This window comes from Camponotus floridanus, unplaced genomic scaffold, assembly GCF_003227725.1.
Source record: "Camponotus floridanus strain SB8 unplaced genomic scaffold, Cflo_v7.5 scaffold30, whole genome shotgun sequence".
NCBI classification, from domain to species: domain Eukaryota; kingdom Metazoa; phylum Arthropoda; class Insecta; order Hymenoptera; family Formicidae; genus Camponotus; species Camponotus floridanus.
The window spans coordinates 800,197-813,964 of NW_020229437.1; the positions used below are offsets into that span (position 1 = coordinate 800,197).

Genomic DNA, 13,768 nt, shown 5'->3' on the forward strand with positions numbered 1-13,768 from the left:
ACTTTAAGTTTATTGTTGGAAAATACCAGCTTAAAAAAAATCATAGAATGAATGTGAGTTAAATAATTAAATTTAGCTAGTGCTTTCTTTTCCCACTTTAGAAAAACACAATGGGAAAAAGTTTTAATCTTATATCGTTAATAGACAGACTAAATAAAACCTGGCTGAAAGGTAAACACGGTATATCACTTGATAGTTGGCACTGAATGATATTGAATGTTGAGCGGCAGACAATGTCCGAGAGTAAGGCAATTTTAGTACAAAGTAAAGAATGTATTGATCATTACATAACTGTCTTACAACAAAATAAGATTATATGATAATCTGTAGATTCTATCTTGCCAAAAGATTGTATAGTAACTAATATATAAAATATTTCCTTCATATTTTGTACTACAATTGTCTTTGTCTTATCATTATCTTTCGCTTAGAGTTTATTGACGCTTATCATTCCAACTCTCAAACAGACTATGACATACTCCTTCGCAGTCTTCAAGTAATATTACATATACTCATGAAGTTGTGCATGAAATTTTTTGTCTAGAATTTCTGGTCCTATAGATTGTGAAAATTTATTAAATATTTATGAATAATAGAAATTAAAAAGTATAGGCATCAAAATAATTTCACAAATTCATTATTAATTCATCATTCATTAATTACTCATCAATTATTATTAATCATTATTATGATAAAAAAATATTATATATAAATGTAATATCAATACTTGAATTTTGTCCCAAATAAATATGTGAAAAACTAGGTATCTATTATGAAATTAGGAAAGTTATGTATTCTATTACATGTATATATATATATATATATATATACACACACATATATAATTGGAAGCATTTATACGAGTAATATCAATAGGAACAGTTATTTAATTCAAATTCAAGAATTCAAAATGAAATATTAAGTTAGGAGTTATTGCCGAATTAGATCTGATGTAATATGCCGTGTTATTTTTAAATGATCTATAGACTATTTGTATCACAATTATGCGTTGAACGCAGAAGTAAGAAATAACGGGTAATAAATGGAGATCATGAAATGTAACACATTTTTTCTTATAGAGAAATATTACCAGGTATACTATACTGTCCTTTTCTAGAATGTGTATCGACCGCCCTGACCGCAAAGTAATAATTGTTACCTTCAGAAAACTGTAACAAGAATATTATCTTGCATAATACTTCGCGGATTCCAAATAATTCCAGAAGATTCATTTTATTCTCTGTGATGTTATTTATATTTACCTGAGTCAAGGTACACGCCATAGGTAACGGCAGTGCCCGCACATCTCCCACTTTCTTCCACAATGATGTATTAGGATTTACACCAGTAACTTCTTGGTATGCATATAATTGGTAACTAGCAATATCTGCATATTTATCTGACAGATTCATGTTCCAGGATAGCACTATACCTATTAATATGATATTGATGCTATATTAAAAATCTCAATTTAAAATTTGAATCTAATCATATTTATAAAATGAAATATTTATAATATACCATTTGAGACTTTTGAAATCTTTAACGACGGAGCAGGTGGTGGAAGTTTCCAGTTAGGTGTCATTGCGTAACTTGGAGTATCTGGCAATGGTGCAGGATGCTAAAATAAAATAGTAATACAATTATCATATTTTAACCAATATATGTTATAAAGAATAATTAGAATAAAGTATAACGAACGTATATAAATATGTATGTACATATTTATTTTACCTTAATTATAGTTGACAGAACTGGTGTGGTTAATACCCGAACAGTACCATTTGCAATTCCTACAAAATAATATAATAAATTACATAAAATAGTAAGCACTACATATTTCAAAATGAAAATACTTTCTACTATATTTGTTATAACAAAATTAATATTCAAAAACTATAAATATATATGCACGTACACATACGACGCACGCACGCACACACAATATACGTTTTAAAATATAATTTGATTACCTGTCTTATAGGTAACAGTCGAAAAAGATGGTCTACATGTAGTTACTGGTCGTATCTAAAAGATATTCGATATTTTTTATACATAAAATAATCGTAAAATATTCAATAATTGTCATCTTAATAGAAATTTAAGGAAAAAAAAACGAAACTGCTGCAAAGTACTAACCTGTACTTGCTGATTAGCATTTGATGTTATTAGTACTTGTCTTGGTGAGCCTGTACTACTTTGCATTACATATGCCACTCTGGGCGGATTCATATTATTCTAAAAAGAGTATATTCATGAGTTTCTATTTTTTTTTCCTTAATGTCATGGTTAACATATATGTTGTAATGAAATAAGAATAAAATGCCTACTACAAGGGCAGTTGCTGGTGGCTGGTTAGGTGTTATCACTTTTATAGCCGGTTGCGTAATTGGAACTACGTTTGTTGGAATTGTTTGTATTACTCTTTGGAAGGATTGTGTATATTTCGGCGTATTTAATTGCTGCTCCAATATAGAGGTTGTAGTTATAGCTGTGACTTTTACATTTGCTGCTATAATAAAATTTGTATATTAGAAAAATTATAAAAATTTCATATTCATTATCATCATTCATCATATGAAGATATTACTTAATGACTGATATATGTATGTGCAAAGACAGAATAGTTATTTACATTTATTCTTTTCTTCTTCATCTGTAAGATCAATAAGATCGTTATTTTTTGGTTTTGAAGTTATCACTGTTGGACGATTTACTTGATTTTGTATTTTACCATTTAGAACAATAGCTTGTTGCGGATGTGTCTGAATCTGTTGTTGTGGCTGGAGAATTTGCAAATAATTAAATTAATACAATATAAAGCAGTACAATATTATATATATTAGTTGTGTAAATATTTATTGGAATAAGTCTCACAGCAGGTAAAATTGGCTGAAGGCCAGGGGGTTGGCTAGATAATGTTAGCGTGTGTGTGGAATCCAAGGGTTTAGCAACAACTAGAGCCGCCGGTGTCACAGTAGAAATAAGAGGCGCCGTTTGTATCGGACTCTGTGGAACTGTAGGAGTTGACGTAGTCGCTGCAGGTCGGGGCGATCTTGTTTTGATACCATTGCGTCTTGTTGCATTATTGTTGTTATTATTTGACTCAGCTGGTGAGGAACTAACATTACTTGGAGCGGTCACAGGCTTAACATGCGAGGTTTGTTGTACCTGTCGTAAGCTCTGTATTCCATGTTCCTATTGAGTAATATAGTTCAATCATTGTTAACATAATATTCAATGAATATCATATTTAAATATGTTAGAAAACATGTCTTATGATAATTACCGTTATGAAATTGACTTGTAAGCCTACGGATCTATTTATTTTTATAGGCGCAACAGGCTTGTCGGGATTCGCACGACGATCTATTGTGTTACGATTTACCACCATTTCAAAATCTTTCACTTGCTTTGTTAATTGCTGCAGCTTTGTACGCATTACTTCTTGATATTTCTCCGAGATGCGAGCTTGTTCTCTCAATTGTCCAATTTCACTATGCATCGTGATCGTTTCCGCAATCTTCTGAATTAAAAGTTCTTCCAGTTCCTTCACAAACAAATTGTCGATTATAACAATACATATGCAAAAGTGCTAAAATAAATATACATCCCTAGTAGCAGAATGACGTCAAATGACGTCTTAATAACGTCTTAATGACGTCATAAACGTCTTTAAGACGTCTTTAGACGTCATCTTGCTACCTGGGATATAGCAAACTATTAAAAGATATTTTATTCTGAAATATATTTTTACCTCCTGCGTAAGTTTCGGCAATTTTTCTTTCATATCCCTTTGGAAAAATTTCTCAACAAAGGCTAATTTTGTAATATCATTTTTTCCCTCAGATTTAATACTCATTTTCACTTTCTTAACACTATTAAAAATTTCATTGTCTGAACAATTACGTTTTAATGAAGGGGGTGACGCAGAACGTATATCCTGATTCAATTTGTGATTCACTGGTACAAATTGTTCTGTACTAGAATCACTAGAATCACTATCGCTATTAAGACACTTTTTTCTGATTAGCTCTTCTGCATTTCTAGCAGTTCTCCTTTTTTGTCGTCCGTTTTCTTTTTTTCCTGTAATAATAAAATGTAAAAATAATTTTTAATATATAAATATATTAAATATATTATATAAATATATATAGCAAAAATTATAAATAAACTATTTTACGTAATGACAAAGCACAAAGACTGCAGAAGTAATTTATTTTACAAAATTTTTTTGTAACTAATATTGTTAGAGAATAATCTTAAAAAATATATCAGTTTTTTTTTTTACATAAATCTAAAGTTTTTTGTAAGCTTTATTTATATATTTGTCTATAAATTTATAAAATATTAGAATTAATTTCATAGATCTGTTAACGGAAATTTCTATCACGTTTTCTTTATTCTGTTCTTTCTTCTTTTGTATAAGAATTCTATGAATCACATTTTACTTCCAATATAAAATATTTCCTACCTTGCTTGTCTTCTTCAACACAATTTTCTACTGTATTAATTGTTTTTTTCGATCGTTTCCTTCTTGTAACATTTATACTTTTAATCTCATTATCAGAATTTTTGACATCAATAGATTCTAAAATTCTTTGCAATGTACTTGTAGAATTATTATTTATAATTTGCGTTACAGATTCATTAATATTACGATCTTCATTCTTTATTTCTTTCTTTATTTCTTCTTTATTTCTGTCTTTTATACTGAGCAAATTATTTTGATCTTGTATTAATAAAGTACTGCTCTCTTTTTTCATAGGTTGTATCTTTGATGTATCTTTGCTTTGTATTATATCCTTGTGTTCTGAAGTTTTACTTACATGTTCAACATAATCTTTATGAGATAATAAATCAGAATTATCAGAATTTTCAGATTTGATTGAATTTTTAGGATCTTGACTATTATTAATTTCGACAAATGAACATTTTACAGAATGATTATCATCATTAAAAGTTTTATCTACTACTTTTTCGCTTAAATTATTATCATCACTGTTAGCAATAATTGCAAATGTAGATAATTTTTCACTTTTATAAACCTGAGCTTTAGCGGAATCTATAACAAGATTATTACTGTCTACATTATCCAATTTATTTAGCTCACAAGTATTTGTGGCATTCGTTTCTTTATTATCACTGATTGTTTCTCTTAAATTATCATTACTGTGAGTTACTGGTTCTGCATTTTGAAGATTATTTATTTGTATATGATTTTTTGTAGATAAATTATCATTTCCTAATGCTATATGTTGTTCAGATGCTGCATTTGAACATTCAATGCTTGCAACAGTAATTTCTAAATCTTTATTAGAGTTGGAAGTACATTTTTCTGTAGATGTACTAACAGTCATACTGCTGTTTTCCGAATTACATATATTATCTTGTTTTCGTTTGTTTTCTGATGTATCATCTAAGAATAATGTTGAATTTTGGGACGTCTTAATTGCTGCAACAAATTTTTATGAAGTAATTGATTTCTTTTTTGTTTCATAGATTTTGACAATAATGTAAATAGTAATTATATTTATTCAATTTTAAAAATTAATTTATTAATGTTAGAAAATTAATCTAGTTTGGTGATTATTTATAATTTTTTTGTCATTTATAAAAATATTACCTGAATTATTCTTCTGCTCCAATTTTCCATCATCAGGCTTGTAGACTTCTTCAACAATTTGTTGTATGTCAGAGCATAAATTTTTTTCTGTGATTACATCTACATATTCTGCAAAAAAAATATCTATAATGATATCTATAAAGATTTAAAAAAATAAATATTTGTATTGTGTTAAATTAAATATAATAATATTAAAAAAATTTATAAAAAAAATAAATTAATAGTGTATTAGAATTTAATAGAATTTTAATTTTAAGTTTTATAAATAAAAAATAATTATATACCACTTTGTCTATTTTTTAATTTAAATTCCGTAATATTTGTAGAGTTTGTTATATTATCTTCTTGCTCCACATCTTCATCATCTGATAATCTTAAACGCAAACTATCATCGGATAGTACATCTTCATCATCTCCTTCTTCTTCTGCACCAAATAATAATTCGTCTTCTCTCTCTTTTGATAGTTCATTATCAGTAGTATCAATACTAATCTTTTTTGACAGTTCAATATTGATTCTATCAATACAAGAGATTGTAGAACTGGATTCTGAATCATGCGCTATTCCAGTTTGTTTTTTCTCCATTACAAGTATAATAAAAATCACTGCAATTATATTTATCTTATATTTATCTTGTCAATTAAATGTTGTTCAAACAATGAAAAACTGCATGAAATATATATAGTAAAATAGTACAATTTAGAGATAAAGAGATATACAATTTTATTTTCTTTTTTTGCTTTATTTTTTTGAGTGTTTACACAACGTGTATGTTATGTGTGTGTATATATACATATATACACGACAATAATCTTTATCATGTCACTTGTACTCGCGAAAAAATCGTCAAAATAAACAAATAATAACGAATTAATAATTAAGAATTATAAGGTCGATATCGTTATAGTTGATGCATTTTTGTTTCGTTAAAGCAACCTTTACATATAAATTTATTTTTAGCACAAGTATTAAAATATTAATATAATATTTTCAAATAAAGAAGAAAAGGTGAACACAAGAGAAAACACAAGAGCAAATAATTTTTATTTTCGAAATTTTAATAACTCAGAGATATATAATTAATTTTATTCGAGAGATAAAAAAGAATAGCTTTTGCAAAATATCGCAAAAATGTTATGCTATCTAAAAGTAGAAAGGGGTTATAGATTTAAGATGTAAAATTTAACGCACGTAATGCTATCGGCAGTAACAAGTACGTCAGAGCACAAATTTTGTCTAGTTTGTCAACAAAACGTGATTGACGGAAAGATCTAGGCAAACCTTAACATATTTTCAACATGGAAAGTTTATTAATAGTAGAAATCAAGCATAATTTGTTTTACAAATTCTACTTAATTTCTGCTATCAATTTGTTATTAGGTTATGTCTATATAATACAACACAACATGTCATTTGTCATTCATTCCTATAGGATCTAACAATCTGTCGACACATGTACTATTAACATTATGTTATTGAAAAAATTGCTCATACAAGTTTGATAAAATAAAATGTAATTTTTTTGAATAGAAGCTGTCTTATGGTTGAAAATGTAGTAATATGGATATTCGCTATTGGAATTTTATATCCGGAAACCGATCATCTTCATTTGAGACAAATTATCGTCTGCTCAAAAAAATCTGCGTCATATTTAAAAATTACTGTTTCTTAAAAATATCTTCTTTAGGCCCGGTTGCACCAACATTATTTTAGCTTTAAGCAAAACTTAAATATATGTCTCTCTTTATTTATTTAGAAAGAAAGATAAAGATAGACATATATTTAAGTCTCGCTTAAAGCTAAAATAACATTGGTGCAACCAGGCCTTACTCTTTTAGATATATTTATATTATTTTGAAGAATTTTTTTTTTTATAGAGAGGAAAGAAAATAGTAGCATTTTTTATTTAACGTTTTAATAATGATAATTATTATTCTTTTATTTCTATAGTTATATATTTCCATAATTATAATATAGAAATTATTAATATAATAAGAGTTCTCATTATAACGAGAGAATCTTAATATTCTGACAGCTACTGTACACACACACGTGCGCGCGCGCGCGTCTTCGGCCTGGATCGATGCTTATCGTCCGAGGTCACTATTTTATTGAATATATGATTGGTGCATAAGTTTGACACGTCCCGATAAAATTAAATAAAACAAAAAGTTCTTTGCATTTATAAAGTATGTAGCAATTATCACGCATAATGTTCAGGGAAATCGAATAATGAAATCGGGCCCTGATATAGGGCCAAAGGCCCCGATTTATCGGCATAGCGAAGCAAAAGATGGCGGACAAAGAACGTATTTCTGATTCTGATTTATAATAAACGAATAACTATGTAACTTTCATATTTGAAAACGAAATTGTTTCATATTTTCAACATAATTTCGTATCTCCAATATGGTATTTTTAACGATTTGTTATATTGACGAATTATATATATATATATATATATATATATATATATATATATGTACACAATTTTAAAAAAATCGAAAAGAAACGCATTTATTTATATGAAATCACTTTAAGGTTATTACCTTAAAAGTTATGCCACTTAAAAAGGGCAAATCATTTCGTGTTGGCATTAAAGGTTATGAGAACCGAGAATACACAAGCTGGTTTAAGCTTCAATGAAACATTTATTCAACACCAAAGAGATGCTACGAAGCGAACAGGGACACTTCGATCGACAATAAAACGATTCGTGAACATCGTTATTATTGCCCTATGTATCACTAATATTTTCAGACACAAATGCGAATTAAAGAAACCGCGCGAACAAGCGTCATCGACAGGTTTGCGCATCGAGCGTGGAATACATTACATTTAGGCCCCGAGATTCGTTCCGAAGGTGGCCGAATGTACACGAAGCATCAGAATGCTCTTACGACAGAATTTGCTGCGCAATAACGAGAACTTCATTTTTAACCACATTCTGGCAATTATTCACCAAAAATTCACCATTTCTATTTGGAAGAGTTACAAAAATGCACTGATGATAATTTTTTTTCCATCCATGTGACATTGTATTTATTCGTTTTTAGTCATTGTATTCATATGCTTCGTTCTATTTTAATCATATTTACAATCATTATCATTTTAACATTATGTTTATCAGATAACATCTTTGCATAATTCATTTCATCTTATACTACTTTATATATATATGTATGGTTCATTTCCTATTTATAATTCCATCGTGTCCAATTATTGAACAATTTTTCGATAAAATTATTGAACAATTTTTCGATAAAATTTAACATATGTTGTGTTCATATGAGATCTTTCCATGATTTATATATAGCTTTAGCTATATGGAGGGGAATTCATTTTATTGAGCAATTGATGAACCAGTCCCCTCTACTCCTTACTCAACGCACCAATGGCAGAATCAATGGTGGGAGAAAAGACGCAGTTCTTCGTCGTATTGCAGAGCAATCGATTTTTGTTGGCTTATTTCGATCTTAAGTCTGGTATTTGATCGTAATATAGATTCTTGACTTAATCTCGAGAAATAATGTTAATATATTTTATTATTTTATTTAATCATGTCCATACATATCTGGTAAATGTCGATGTTGGTGATATGATGAAAATTTCGTATTTTTTACTAATAAAATTGAATTTTAACGTAATTATACTGTATTAATTATAACGTAATCAATATTTGCATATTTCTCCAATTAGAGAACTTCAACTAATCAAACACAATCAGGACCGACCCTAGCATTGATGGTGCCCGGTACAAGGAGATAAACATCTATAGTTGCGTTTCGATATTCACTGCTAATACTGAAATCTATAGCGTATGTGACGTAAACTATAGAGTAAGATTTGTCAGTATTGAAAATCTATGGTTTACGTTACGTTCACGTTATAGATTTTCAGTACTGGCAGTGAATATCGAAACGCATCTTTCTTCCTTCTCTTTCGTATGTTAAATAGTACAGTATAGTATAATTTATATTTTTTGATCATATAGAAAACAAAGAATTCTTAGTCTGATGGTGATTCACAATAAAATAATAGATATTTTTATTAGAGAAATCGATAAAAGAATACAACTTCACTGCGGTATCTATTTTAATCATTTTAAGAAATTCTTGATATTTTGAATCCAGTTTTGCCCTAATTTGGTGCCAATTCTCCCCTCTGAAATTCGATATTCCGCTGCGAGGGCGCCACTTGCGAGAACTCAGCATTTTGTGTGTGTGTGTGTGTGTGTGTGTGTGTGTAAAATAGAAAATATTTTTAAAATCTCAAAATCTTTGTTGATTGCTATTATTCATCTTATATATATTCTGAACAAAATTTTTTGAATTATTCAAAGTTTGAAAAATGACCAGTCTTAATTATGCAGTCATATGCCTATGAAATATACTTATGCAGCGTTTTTATCAACTTTAAGCTAGTTTACTGATCGTAAAAATTCATTCACTAATATGCCCAAGAATTTGCGCGTATATTTTCAAAATTCTTTGGAATAGATAATAACAAATACTTTTATCTCATTTAATTTTAGACAAACTATTCTACTACAATATTGACGAATTTAGAAATATAATAAACAATGCGGAAAATTTTAGAAATTATGCATACTAGATTTTGAAGTATAATATTGGATATAAATATTGCTAAGCTCTTTTATTATTTAAAAAAAATTAAAAAATAGAAAAAAAAACAAAAAAAACATTTTCTAAATCATATCAAATGCAACATACACTATTTTGTTTTTTATAAAAGTAATAATTTCTTGTAAAATTAAAATATATAAAAATTTATTAAGAATTTAGAGTAATTATAAGAATTAACTATATTATTAAGTCAAAAATATAATCAACTATTTTTAAGTGAAGGTTCAACTGAACAAGTATCGCCATCTGTTGGCACTTTTATCTCAATAACGATACTATGTCATCACATAATACTACGAAGTAGTTTCTCAATTTTATGTTGTATTTTAGTTATAATTTTATTCTCAAAGATAAAATTTTGCAACGATTGATTATATTTAATTAATATTATTCTGCTTAATACAGAAATAGTATCAAATGGATATTCCACTTGTATCGATTGATATTTTTTTCTACAAACTTATATAAAACATTAGATATATATCTCAAGAAATGCACTTTTTATTCTATTTGATATTACTTGTAATACATAAAAAAAAAAAATATATATATATATATATATATATATATATATGAAGTTGCAATTATCAAAAAGTTATGAAAATTACGTTCATAACCTATATATAAAACATTATAAATCTATTAAATATATAAATTTGTCTACAAAGAGAGTTCTCTCTATAAAAAAATAGAATTAATTGAATGAAAAATGTTATAATCATTTAATGTTATATGCATTTAAACCGATCAATAGCATTTCGGTCATGGCATTATCTTATTAATAAACAACATAATTCGGAAAAATAATTGAATAGAACAAAGTTAAATAAATACAATTAATTTGAATAAAGTTAAAAATAAATACAATTAATATATTTATTTATTAGATCTAATAAAATTTCATCAAATTGTACGGATATATTTGCAAAATTTCGTTAAATTATTGTGCACACTTATATATACTATTAATTTATGATACTATTAATCTATGATACTACTATTAATTTATGATACTAATACGATATAAAAAACGAAATGTCACAAAAAATCTCATAATCACCTTTAAATCAATAAAACCATTTATAGAAGAAATAATAACAAAATGGCGTATATAGTGCTATCTAAAATGGTGCCTTTTCTATATTAAAATATTTCTATATAATAACAACAGCTTTTAAATTTGGGCCTTAAGGCCCAAGGCTTCTTTTATATGATGAATTCCCATCAATTATTTTAAAGAAATTAAATAAAAAATAAAATCATTTAATCTTGGACATCGACTAATGTAGACTACTTAACCTCTCTTTCTCTTCCTATATAATTTTTCAAACATTTTAAAGGCTCAAAATTATAATACTTTCAAATTTGTATAAAATAAAATTTCGACAAAATCCGATTATCGACATAAAGTTTTTAATACTTAATACGAATTGAATATAACTTCTTGATGAAAAATTCAATGTAGAAGACCCAAACCATATTAAGACCCATGTTAAGATAGTAGAATGATGATAATTGATGAACTTACGTTATATTATTGCGTGGAAAGATTTCGGGCAGTGACGTATATACTTTTCGCCACGTGGAAACAAGTTATATTTATTATAAATATGCTAAAATGGAACTACACTTTTGATACTTGACCATCGAATAACGTTGCAACATCGCAATCTAAACAAGCGACTTCGGCAACGTTGCCAATGCTTATCCTACCGTTACCTCACCTAACGTTACATTACATTGACGTGGGGGAAACACGACAAAATTACAATGAATTAATGTACATATATATTTATATCATGAATCTAAGACTCAGCGTAAGATGGAATATTAAAGTCTAAATTATATTTATAAATTATAATTCATTAATAAATACGTATCTAAGAGTTATCGACGTATATCATACGTTGTTATATTTCACATGAAATCTCGTTTGCGCATGCGCGAAGTCACCTGAATTCCCGACCAACAATTTTAGCTACATTTTTTTTCCTTCGGTCGGAGAGCTTTACACTTATACAAAAATATTTTCTTTGTTGTTACAATTACAGTCACATAAGATTCTAATAGTAACCGTTATCGCAAATCTAATATAAGCAATAAGTATATCGAAATGTATTATTAAGAATTCAAGACGAATTGTTGTCACTAAGTGTATATCGATTACATACAAAATTATGTACAAATATGATACAAAGTAATTTAGTAATTTGAGTATTAGTACATAAACATGCTGAAGATTATGTTACTATAGTATTGTTTTCAAACAACAATATAATGGCATCATAATTCAAATTTTTAAGTCACTTTAAAAATTGTTGTTTATATGTTCTTATTTTTTTGTTTATATTTATATTATGATTATATTTATGATTATATTTATTATATTATTTGTAATATTACTTTGTATTATTGTGTTTTATCATTTGTATCTATGTTCATCACTTATAAGAAATGTGTGTGTATGTGTGTGTGTGTGTGTGTGTGTATTGTGTGTCTACTGTAAGTATAGTAATATATAGGGTGTCTTATCATAAATGACTGAAGTGAGTGAAGTATATTCTCTTCTTATAAAATAAGAAAGAGACACTTCATATAAATTTATATCAAATTAAATGATTTGACCTAAACTTTATTGCGAGTATAATAGTTGCTTAGAAAAGCTATTTAAAAATGAAAAAATATGCATAATTTTTTACTAATATTATGCAGATATTTCGATAGAATAAAAGTTGTAGCGCTGTTCAAAGCGATTACAACGAGCATCATTTAATGTAATTATTTCACAAATTATACATAAAATTGTACACATGATCGTTATTTTTCTTCACTTGTATATTTGGAATAAGAGGGACGGCTGAAAATCCATGTTAATATAAAGAGATAGTTTTAAATGACTTAAGTACATGGAAATTTAAACTTGTAATTTATTTCAATAAATCATATATCGACTGAGTAAAAATTACTAGAGTACAGCCAGTATCAAAAATCGATGAAAACAAGATTTTACTACTTTACATATCTGAAATGCGGTACTTGTAACAAAATAGTTGTTTTGTTATTGATGTTTAATACATATAATAAATTTAAAAAAATCTTTTTCGTAAATTTTTCTCATTAAACTAAAATTCATTGCAACCTTCATATTATATATTATGCTCAGCTTCGTTTACAGAACGACAGACTTTCCGGTCGAAAGAAATTTTTAAATAAATCAACCAAATTTCTCTTACTTTATCTTCATTGGATAATAAACGACGTCATGGAGAACGAAAGTACATACACATATATGATATTTTTGAATGGGGAATAATCAGGCTCAGTTCACAAGGTTACTCACGTTCGTACCGACGTGTGTACAGTCGCGCGATCAACATCATTGGTCCACAGAGATTGTCGCGCAGAGATGAATGGAGCTTCCGTGCGTCAGGTGGAACGTCGGAGTGGCTCGCGGACAGACGGACAGCCAATAAAAACCGACGTGGAGGCCGTAACG

The 13,768-nt window shown here is 27.8% G+C and overlaps 1 protein-coding gene across 4 annotated transcripts; it reads right to left on the bottom strand.

Annotated features, from left to right (window-relative positions):
• Window positions 1–838: 838 nt before the first annotated feature.
• On the bottom strand, window positions 839–13,765 carry LOC105254684 (activating transcription factor 7-interacting protein 1). 4 transcript variants are annotated; one of them, XM_025410214.1, is made up of 15 exons: window positions 13,613–13,764; window positions 5,911–6,231; window positions 5,627–5,734; window positions 4,475–5,455; window positions 3,758–4,086; window positions 3,290–3,550; window positions 2,878–3,198; window positions 2,636–2,783; window positions 2,331–2,512; window positions 2,140–2,238; window positions 1,974–2,028; window positions 1,735–1,793; window positions 1,522–1,621; window positions 1,263–1,432; window positions 839–1,169 (listed from the first exon to the last, which is right to left on the bottom strand). In XM_025410214.1, exons 1-15 carry the CDS (start codon window positions 13,650–13,652, stop codon window positions 1,074–1,076), a joined length of 3,270 nt encoding a protein of 1,089 aa, XP_025265999.1. In that variant the 5' UTR covers window positions 13,653–13,764; the 3' UTR covers window positions 839–1,073. The 4 variants fall into 4 exon arrangements, with proteins under 4 accessions (XP_025265999.1, XP_011261815.1, XP_011261817.1 ...); XM_011263513.3 differs by lacking the exon at window positions 13,613–13,764 and adding an exon at window positions 11,801–11,960; XM_011263515.3 differs by lacking the exon at window positions 13,613–13,764 and adding an exon at window positions 8,176–8,698.
• Window positions 13,766–13,768: the final 3 nt, after the last annotated feature.

What these genes read in the sequence shown, in the direction of transcription:
- LOC105254684 (XM_025410214.1), bottom strand. Translation starts at nt 13,652, where the DNA reads ATGATGTTGATCGCGCGACTGTACACACGTCGGTACGAAC. An exon ending in GGAGCAGAAGAATAATTCAG is followed by an intron (nt 5,456 to 5,626) that starts GTAATATTTTTA and finishes AATTTGTTGCAG; the next exon opens with CAATTAAGACGTCCCAAAAT. An exon ending in TACAAGTCAATTTCATAACG is followed by an intron (nt 3,199 to 3,289) that starts GTAATTATCATA and finishes ATTACTCAATAG; the next exon opens with GAACATGGAATACAGAGCTT.